This window comes from Eubalaena glacialis, chromosome 10 (assembly GCF_028564815.1).
Source record: "Eubalaena glacialis isolate mEubGla1 chromosome 10, mEubGla1.1.hap2.+ XY, whole genome shotgun sequence".
NCBI lineage: Eukaryota > Metazoa > Chordata > Mammalia > Artiodactyla > Balaenidae > Eubalaena > Eubalaena glacialis.
This window is the reverse complement of record NC_083725.1, coordinates 108,026,597-108,036,877: the sequence shown is the minus strand read 5'-3', so window position 1 is coordinate 108,036,877 and position 10,281 is coordinate 108,026,597. Positions and strand designations below refer to the sequence as shown.

At 49.9% G+C, this 10,281-nt stretch overlaps 1 protein-coding gene across 3 annotated transcripts in view; it reads right to left on the bottom strand.

Annotated features, from left to right (window-relative positions):
- Positions 1-237: 237 nt before the first annotated feature.
- The window catches only part of ATG13 (autophagy related 13), a 48,603-nt gene continuing 38,559 nt past the window's right edge, over positions 238-10,281 (bottom strand). For 2 of the 3 annotated variants that reach the window (XM_061201690.1, XM_061201689.1), the window contains 7 exons: positions 8,373-8,483; positions 7,840-7,979; positions 5,870-5,984; positions 5,243-5,320; positions 4,959-5,075; positions 4,071-4,199; positions 238-2,248 (listed from right to left, as the gene is read on the bottom strand). In XM_061201690.1, the coding sequence (XP_061057673.1) occupies positions 2,171-2,248; positions 4,071-4,199; positions 4,959-5,075; positions 5,243-5,320; positions 5,870-5,984; positions 7,840-7,979; positions 8,373-8,483 (768 nt within the window). In that variant the 3' untranslated portion in view covers positions 238-2,170. The remainder of the gene's footprint in view (positions 2,249-4,070; positions 4,200-4,958; positions 5,076-5,242; positions 5,321-5,869; positions 5,985-7,839; positions 7,980-8,372; positions 8,484-10,281) is intronic. The other variant, XM_061201691.1, reaches the window with a different exon arrangement.

The window sequence follows — 10,281 nt, the reverse complement described above, 5'->3', positions numbered from 1 at the left end:
AAAAGTTTATTGGAAATCTCTTGAATACATTTTAAAGTATAGCTCAATATTTCCAAATAAAGTAGGCTGGAGGAGCGGGAGGGGCTCTCCCACCTGGAGACACGACTGGTCCCAGCCCTGTCCCGGGGGTGCTGTGCGGGTCCGTCTAGGGCTCATACCTTTCATTGTACAGGGCTGAGGGACAAGGGCCGGCCTTGACAGCTGCTCTGCTCCTCCCAGGCTCAGCTCAAAGTCAGGGCTCAGCCTCCCTGGCCTCTCACTGATGGGGTCCTGAAGAAAGGCTGCTGCCTGCAGAGGCCAACAATTAGGAGTCAAAGAGGCAAATGGCTAACAGGCCTTTCCATGCTTGGCCTTGGAAGAGGGCAGCAGCTGAGATACTGGGATGAGGTGGGGGAGTGGGGGGCAATCAGTAACTTACCGGGGCCTTCGCCCGTCTCAGTGCTGGGGCCTGGGGGGTAAGCCTGGATTGGTTTAGCAGGCCACAGGTGTGCTCTGGCCCAGTGACAGGACGGCCAGCTGGACGCCACTACTGGAAACACTTTTTTAGGCAGGAGAATGTGTGCACAGGGGCAGGGCTCAGCCCAACTGAGGCAGCATCAGAGCTGACCCCAGCCCTCAGAGATCAGCCTGGTAGGTGAAAACAATGCCACGTGCACTTGCTAACAAGCAATTGAGGGCCACCTGCTCTGCTGCAGAACAGCTGCTGCCAATGAATACCCCAGGTGGGCCAGAGGAGTGGGGTTGGGCCTATCAGTTAGGCGGGGAGGAACACATGGTCAGTGGGTGAGGCTGGGCCCTTGACTTAACTCAAGTAACACTACCTGAATGCCCAGCTTTGGTTTCTCAACAAGGAACCAATCCAACTAATAAACCTCAGGGCAGTGTACAGACCCTGGGGTTAAAGAAAGGTGATGGCTAGGCCTAGGTGGAAGAAGGAAAAGGCCCATAACCCAGCCCTGAGAACCAGGAACAATGCCCCAGGAGGAGGGGCTTGTCTGGCCTTCCCCGGGGCCACAGCGCCCCTCGGGCACTACATGTGCCACAACCCTGGGGAGTCATCACATTTCGCACCCAAGACTTCCTGGGCTGCCAGAACAGAGTCAGTCTCTCTGGAGAAGCTGGGAGATTCAAAGTTCTCACCAGGAATATGTACATGTCCAAGGCAGAGCGTGATGTCAGTTCAAATGCAGCAATTCTGGGAGGTTCTGCTGCCCTCAGCCAGCCCTATTCTTGGATCCCACCTTATACACATGGGAAGGGAAATCCTCAGGGCAGCAACCTGAATCCGAGGAACCGCTACAGGAGGAGGCGCTGCCCCAGGAAGAGGCCCTCCAACCTTCCCCAAGTGAAAACGTCTAACCTCAAACATGTTTTCTCTAAAAAATATCTGATTTCTCTGAAAGTAATAAATAGTTACTGGGTTCTATAACCAAGGAGCAATGACAGGGGAAGGGAGAGGAAAGAGAAGAACCTTTGCTGTGACTCCAATGACAGAATCCTATAGAGGGAGGCTTCTGTTTCCATGTAGCTGAGCACAGGCAGCCACCAGGGCTGCTCGGATGGGCTGGCACAGCCTTCAAGGGTGGGAATGGCTGACTCTAGGGTTCTCATCACCTTGGGCAGGAAGCCTGCCATACTGCCAAAAATACAGGCACGGGGCAGAGAGAGGGAGAGAGAGAGAGGAAGAAGATACCAGAACTAAAGGAGAAAGACCCTGAAGGAGAGCTTCCTTCCTTCCTCCTCCTAGCACTGTCTCCTTCCTCTTTCTGCCTCCACACCAGTCTCTGGGCTACCAGCTGGAATGTCGAATGGTGGATGGCAACGGCAGGCAGGCGAGGGGCCAGCTGCTGGGCAAACCCGGGGCAGGGGGCCGGCAGGAGGAGCGGGATGACAGCCTTTGTGAAGCAGCTGCTGAGGGCGGTATAAGCAGAGGGCCCTGCAGAGGGAGGTCAGAGGGTGAGTCCTCTCAAATGCTATCACTGGCCTTCATTGCTACCGTGAGTCTCCAGGAGTGCAAGAGCAGGGACTTCCGGGTCCCCGTGGGGGAACCAGCCTCCCCTCCACCTGGCTTGAAGCAGGACAAGGGATGGGAGCAGCTGACGAGTGGGAGGCTCTCTGTCTCCTGGGACCACAAAAAGGGGATGCTGCTGGTACTCGAGGACACCAACTTTTACTGCAGGGTTTCTACAAAGGCATCAAATTCTCGGACATTCTTCTCGTGCACAGCCAGCTTCTCTGGTAGTGAGTCCTGTACCGGGAGGGGAGAGAAGAGCTGCTTATTCAGGTAGGGCCTTGAAGCCGGCTGTCACCCTGGGCTGAAGGGAGCACGGCAAAGAGTCCGGCTCAGCAGTGCTGGGTTGGAGAGCAAAGTGCCGAGCAACTGAGCAGGCACTGGCCAGTGGGCCTTTGCCCAGCAGGGGTTAGTGGAGGCTGGGGAGGTGGACAGAACAGCCTAGGGAATCCAAGCCAGCCACACACATAATGAGATGGAAAAGGACCATGCCAACAACGGGATGACACAGAGAAATTCAACGTGAAGTATCTGGCACCGATGAGACTGACATTAGAGTAACACAGTAGGTTTAGAGCCCTACAAATTCAGAACGTGTACAAATGATTTCTTCACAGCCTGCGCTGCGCAGGCATCAGAATCCCCTGGGGGCACATGAACAATGCAGTCCCAGCCATACTCCCAAGAGATTCCGACCCGGCAGGTCTACGGTGAGGCCTAGGAATCTGCATCTTTACATCAGCTGAGAAGGGGATTCGTTAGAGGGGGTGGAGAGAGAACAATGAAAACAAAAAAACAGAACCATGAGGAGTTAAGTTTAACTGCCCTCAGGTATCAACCATTAATTAAAATTTGGTCCTAATCAGGTGGTCTGTCTCCACTGATGAATTTGCATTTGAAGAGTTCAGCCATCACAGAAGACTTCCTGACAGGCACGAGGTACTTGGTGCCACAGGGCTTACAAAGCAGCCCAGACAGGCCAGATGCCGGGGCAGGTTTGGGAGGCTTGGGCAACCAGCCAGCACTGGCTGCAGCCTCACGTTGAGCCTTTGGACTCCGGTTCCTTTCAAGCAAACTTCAAATGAGAGGCCAGGGAGTCAATGGTTAAAAGCCTAAAATCAGAAGCCAGACTCTTAGGGGTCAAAGCTTGTTTTGCCAGCTCAGTGTAACCACCAGCAAGTTATTTGTTCCCAGTGTCGTTTTTCTCATCTGTAAACTGGGATAATAAGAAAACCTACCTCTTAGGGTCGTTGAAGATTCATGTAAAGCACTTAAAAAATGCTTGGCACCTAGAAAGCTTCAATAAATGTTAATAATAATGACATTATTGCTGTATTATTATTACTGAGCATGCTTTTCTGATTAAAGCAAATCAAGGGCAGCTAAACCTAAATTCCTATTCCTAGAGCCATTCCTCTGATTTCGACACAGGAGGTGATATTCCCACCTCAGACAGAGGGACCCTGACATCTTGTGGCATGGGGCACCCTGAGTTTGCGGCTGTGCAGGGCACTCCTCTGTCCTTCAGAGACAGGAAATAGGAAACACCCTAAGCGGAGATGTGGTCATTACAAGTCAGTATCAGGACATCTGGCTGAACACGAGAACCAGGGAACGAGCTCTCCGAGGAAAGGGCAAGAACACCAATACTGGGGACCTTCTGTTTCTTTTGCCCTGTACCATTGTCATCTGCCTGGCAAGCTTAACAGCTGATGGCAAGAGCTGTTGGAGCAGCCTGGCTTAGTGGCATCAGCAAGTAGAAGACATCAGGCACCAAACAACAGGAGTGTGTGAGAAATGCTGTGACAAGAGTGCAGAGAAAAGGAGGAAATGAGCGCAAGCAAATTTGAGATAATGACCGCCAGGCACAATGCAAATCTCAAGTGTGATTCCAGGAAGGTAATGGTCTAAAAGTCTCCGTCCTGTTACAGGGAAGATGGGAGGTGTGGGCGTGGAGGAGGAACAGGAAGCAATTCCCAGGCCTGTGGAGAAGGAATGACCATCGAAGGAGGAAAGGAGGCCAGAGGATGAGGTGGGGTGGGGGAAGGGGTTTCCATACCAAGTCCTCAGCCATGGACTGTGCCCCGATATCTATGGAGAGGCTGCTCAGCTGAGGGGGGTTCTGAAATTCACGATAGAAGGTCCCCAAGTCCATCGGAAGAATGTCGTCTTTAGAAAAAGCTGGTTTCTTAAAAAACAAGACAGACTCAAGTTTAGCTTGCCTTGGACCACAGAGGAAAATCAGAGGGGGTAAGCTATCAACAACCCTCTTTCCTTCCAGTAATTAGCAAAGAAAAGGCTCCTCCAGGCTTATCTTAGAGAAATCGTTACACCTTTCTCTTCTGGGCAGCTGAATTAAGCCTGGTGATGACATCCCTCTCCCCGGGTTAGGTTTTTGTCCCCTTCCTTCACACTCCTCTCCTTGGAAAAGGGCTATCCAGGGACTTCCCTGGTGGTCCAGTGGTTAAGAATCTGCCTTCCAACGCAGGGGACATGGGTTTGATCTCCGGTCGGGGAACTAGGATCCCACATGCCACAGGGCAGCTAGCCCACGCGCCACAACTAGAGAGAAGCTCGCGTGCTGCAACGAAAGATCCCGCCTGCCACAACTAAGACCCGATGCAGCCAAAAATTAAAACATTAAAAAAAAGGGCGGGGGGCTATGCATTCATGAATAGGACCTATGCAGTTACCACTGGAAAATCCCATTTCAAGTTGAATTTCAATCAAAGACATAGCACAAAATGCCTTACTGCTGATGGGCCTCCAAATGCCTCCCCAAGCAGGGTGTAAGGGCAGGTTTCCCACATAAGATGCACAGCCAGCACCCATTCCCTCTGCCTACACCGACCCATCTGATTCCCGAAGTCCTGTTCAAGTGCAACGGATGCTTCCAGGTTTATTGCCCCCGAAGCAGCAAAGGTCAAGGAAGATGACGGCAACTTACGAAGTCGATCATGACAAAGTCGTCCTGGGTATTGCCACTGCTGCCCCCGCTGGAGCCATCAGAGTGCAGGCTGCCCTGAAGAGGAGATGTAGTCTCTGGGGAATCTGGAGGATTCACCTGTTTCAGAATAAGGCAGAGGTAGGGGCTGGTTCTGGGCACTGGCTGTAAACCAAAAGCCAAGGAGCATGGCTAATGGTCTGTGGAGGAATAGTGAGTGACTCGCCCAGGAAGGACGACGACTACGGCACCATCTCACTGCAAACTTCAGTCAATGGTGGACTCACCATGGGATCCACATCCTCCAGCTCCAAATTCTTGGGAGCAAACATGGCAAAGGGTATGTCCAAACTGGTCAGGGTCACCTGAAGAGACATGGGAGAAAGTATTAGTGTCCCCCTTCCCCCAGTTTGCCTGCTTCCTTAGAGCCCACCAGAAGCCTGGGGGTCCAGCACGTTTGCACACCTCAGCTGACCATGCCATCCCTCAGGTTCCTGTCTTGTTGGAGACCTCTCCAACCTCCCGTGCCTCCCACTGCATGCCCATAGCATCAACAGGGGTGAGGGCTCCCCAGGACCCTGGGAATTCAGCTTTGGAAGCTGGACCCACAGCAATTCAGTAACAACTGCTTTTCACTGGCAGAGCTGAGGAGGAACTTCCTATTTCAAGTTAGGCTGAGGCAATGACACTTCAGTGTAACGTGTCTGTACCTAATGGCGTGGTCTCCTCTCCTATGTGATCACAGAGCAATAGTTAACTTTTATGGAGGGATGTCACAGGTTATTGACCCTCTTCACAAAAAATTCACACACACACACAATTTCGCATGCGATTTCAGTGGTTTCACAGATCCCAGGTAAGACCTCACTCTAAGGGCTCACACATTCTCACAGTTGCAGGGGCAGAAAAATCACCTGGTTGATGGGTTTGTTGACAAAAGCCCCCACTTTCCGGACAAAGATGGTCTCCAAGACATCATGGGGGGAGGCCCGTCCCTCACTGCTGTTTGACACAGTTTCAGTATCCTCACTGGAGAAGAAAGGTAATGTTGGTTCTCATTCTCAAACCATAGCAAAGCCTACTTGGTTCCCCATAAATCCACCATCTTGTGAGGCTGCAGCCTAGGGCAGGAGTTGCCCCCCACCAGCTCACACATGTGGGAAATGGCAATATGAGGTCTGGCGGCTGCCACTGTCACCCTCCCTTTTGAGTTGAGAGCAGAGGACCTGCATTTCCTGGAAAAGCTAAAAATTATGCATATGTGAATGAAACTTGGTGTTACAATTGTGTAGAGCTTACATAAAATTTAATCTGTAATACCAATGCTAAGCATCAATCACCGTGCATCTAGCAATCATACATATAGGCAAACGGCTCTCATAAGCAGCTAATTTTAATATTAATCTAATTACAAAGCCAGCCTCAAGATTTTAGATTTTTCCTGCCTTGTTTTGTGTTGTCATCTGAAGCTCCGTACCACGTTTCCTCCCTTCTCTTTGCCCGCAGTCATCCCTCTGCTCAGCAAGATGTTTCAGTGACACATTCAATTTGGCGGCTCCCACTCCCTCCCTCTAGGCTGAGGCTGAGTCCTGGAAGATGGGGGACTCCAGGCAGCACAAACAGGGGCCCATACTGTCATTGCCAGACTAGTAGTCATAGCCCTACAAGCAGCAGAGGATGGGAAAGCCTCAAAGCAGGGGCTCAAGATGGGGAGAACTATGCAGTCCAAGTGGCCTCTAGACTCCAGACAGCAGGGAGGACCAGCATTTAAGAACCCCCTACACAGGGTCCTCTGTCTTAAGTTACTCCCAGTCATACCCCAGGAATCAAGGCTCAGAAAACAAGAGTAAAATGACCAAGAGGATCCTCCTTTGATTCTCTAACAGGAGGAGGGATAAGAAGATGGAAGTTTGGGGAGCCAGGAATGAAAGTAATTACTTTTTCCTGATGGATGGCACAGAAAGATCTTCCCAAACAATCTCCCCCTCCTCCATCTCCACTGTGGGAATGGAAAAAAAAACCCCAGGAATTTCTATTATCTGAAAGTTCATTTAAGATGTGGTGGGGCAATCAACGTCATTATCTCTGGGGCCTTCCAGCTAAGGGAGGGAAGGGCAGGTCAAGACAGGCCCAGCTTCCCACAGAACTCCGAGTGTAATGGAAAGAGCGAGCCCAGGCTTTGCAATCCAGGGAGCTCGGCTTGTGTCTGGCCATTCTGTGAGCTAAGTGCTCTCTTAGGCAAACTGCTTAACCCTTCTGAGATCCTCTCGTCTTTTAAAAGGAGGTAACCGTGGTGATTTTTGCAGGGTGGGATTATGAGGACTTTTATTTCCACCTAATCAATGTCTTCAAATTTTGTATTTTACAGACTGTATCACTTCTGCAATCAGAAAAGACAAAGATTTTTTTTCTTTTTTAATTTTAGCGAGGGAAAATAGTTGTTTCTAAAGGATCTCCATGAGGCACTAACATAGTAGAAAAAGAAAATCAATCCTAACTACCACCACAGACACACTGTGACTCCCGACGTCAGGGTTATGGTTAACGACGCCCTGTTCTGGTCTCAGAAAACACTGAGGATGCCAAGGGAGTCGATCCTGGGGTAAGAGAGAAACATCTGAAAAACACCTTCACTGGATGAGGGTGAGAAGCACCAAGCCCGATGCTTGCTGTTAGCAGCAGTGCCCAGGGCGAGCTTCCTCACGTATCAGCTGCAATGTACGATTCTTATTGAGAATTTGAAGGATTCCACATTTTTCCCTCAAAGGCCAAGCCTGAGCCAATGCTGAAAGCTACTCTTTACTGATACCAAATAAGCACATGTGCCGGGGAGGACAGGTCCCTGGCTGGTCTGAAGAGCAGCAGAGCCAAGACGTGAACTCACCTGCTGGAAGGTGTGGCAGCGCAGTGGGCCCCATCGGAAGGGGTGTAGGTTGCCAGTCTCTCCTGGTCACCAGCCTGGGCACCGTGGGCAGGCTGGTTGGGAGCAAGGGGTACCCCACCTTCCTTCCCAGGAACCATTAGCTTTGGGGAAAAATGGAAAAATACAGTGAATCATGGCCGTGTCAGGTAGAAGGGAAAACTCATGGCCTAGCATGATGGTATCTGCTTTCCAGCTTTTCCATCACCAATGCTGCCACCAAGTGGGCAGGACACCTGGGAAATCTTTATCCCGTCTGGGGCTCAGTTAATGGAAGACATGCATGGAAATGACTACAGAGGGAAAGACAGGGAGAAAACACTTGGGAAACTCTTCTTTCCTTTCTGAAGTCTAAAAGGCCCCTGCTCAGAATCATCTTAGTCCTCCAAAGCTACAGAAGAGCTTTGAACACTGGTGTCTCAAGAGGCCCTTCAAATGTGTCAGGGCAGGGGAGGCAGCGTAGGAACCCCTAGTGTCCTCCCCATCTTTAAAGATACCTGGTAAGGGTGTGTGGTGTTTAAGCCGGCAGCAAACACTGCTGGACAAGCCAGGTCAGCTGATCCAACGCCCAGGGCAGCAGGCTGACAGGAAAGGCGAGAGCTTGAGAGCTAAGCAAGAGAAAAACAAAGAAGGGCAGAGGAAAGTAGGAGGAAAAAATAGGCAATCCTAGAGTATGACTAATGATCAAGATCGGCAGAGAGGTAAGGAATGGATCCCAGCCCACATCCTCACTGTGCAGGGGGCCTGATGTAAGGGTTAAAGACAGACCAGGCCATTACTCTGTAAATAAGAAAGCAGACTTGTTTGCAGTGGGATTGAGATTCCCAGCTCTGTGCCTTCCAAAAGCCTCAAACGAGTTCCCTGCGCCCCCTTTTCCCAGGGGCTCAGCTAACTGTTTCAGTTTCCACCCCGGCAGATCTGTGGAGCACAAGCCTGGGCAGAACTGGGAGCCAAAGTCATCAGTTTTTCCCAGGTCATTCTATTTTCTCCTTTGACCTTGAGGTCCCTTTGAAACAGAAGCAGTCTTCTCTAATCACACCCTCCATCACCACTGGGTTTGGGAGGGTTCCTATTTATATTGAAAAAGAAAGAAAACCATTCTTGGATGGTTTATTTGGAAAAAAAGATATAAACAACTCCATGTATTTTTCACATCAATGGTAGGAGGAGGGGCAAATGACAAATCCTATTTTGGGCTGCTGTGCTATGGCTGTATCCTGTTAAAAATCAATTACCACGCCTCAAAATAACCCACAGAAAACTTGGGGTATTTAAATAGCTATACCCTGTACCTTATTTACAGTTTTTAAATAAAAAGATACCGCCTGATTATATATACCCCCTTCTTCCCAGTATGGACTCACTTGATGGGAAAAGGCCAGTCCTGCCATGGGGACCCTCAGAGTGTCCGTCACCACAGGAGTAGGGGTCTGAAAATGTGCCTTTGTGACAGTAAACACACACTGTGCACAGATACACACAGAGACAGGAGAAACAAGAGAAGAAAAAAGAAAAGGGACTTGAGAAAGAAGTGAAAAAACTCTGGAAAGGGCAGTTGCAATAGAGGCTGAAATGTACAATGAAGTCAGGAGGGAAGCAAGGAGAGAGCTGCATGACTGCCTTTGGAAAAGGACCGCTTGGAAGGATGTGAAGAAGAGATGTTTATCCCTGGTGCTCTCCCCGAGGAGCAGGTGGAAAACAACGCTGAGTTGAGCTGCTATGACTTGGCGAAACCTGAACCAAGCATTAGTCTGTCTTTAGTCAAAACAGGGTGGAAGTTAGAGAACAGCTTCCAATAGGAAGGTCCTGAGAACAGACACAAGGTGTGCTGAGCAGGAATGAGGACACTGATGTTAAGATGTTAGACTGAAAGCCTTTTTCTGGGGACTCAGGATCTGCAGGCTCAGGTTTAAACAGTTGACGTTTGTTGGCTGGAACTTTAAAATGCTCAGATACCCAGCTGCAAACTTTCCTACATCATCTCAGGGAAGATGAGTGGGGGTGTGCAGGTGTAGGCATCAGGGTATGTGTGTGCACGCTCTTACAGTCCCTGACGCTGTAGGAGAACTTCATGGAGTAAAAGCTGGGGCATTTTCAAAACTCATGATTTCAAAGCTAATTATGGGCATGATGATTGTTTTGGGTCTTGCTGTTCCATCTTTAAGTCTTGCCAATTAGCTAATTAACGCCTAGAATTGGAGGTAGGACCTTAAGTCACAGTAGCAGGTTCAGGGTCACAACTATTTCTTGACTCAACTCTGTGCCCAAATGACACAATGATCCTTATTTTGTTGGGGGGGGGGAAAAACCCCAGCCCATTAACATGTATTTACTGGATTCTAGCAAAAGCTCAAATAGAAGTTGTTGAACAATTATGCAATTCCCTAGGTTAAACCAAGGAAGAAA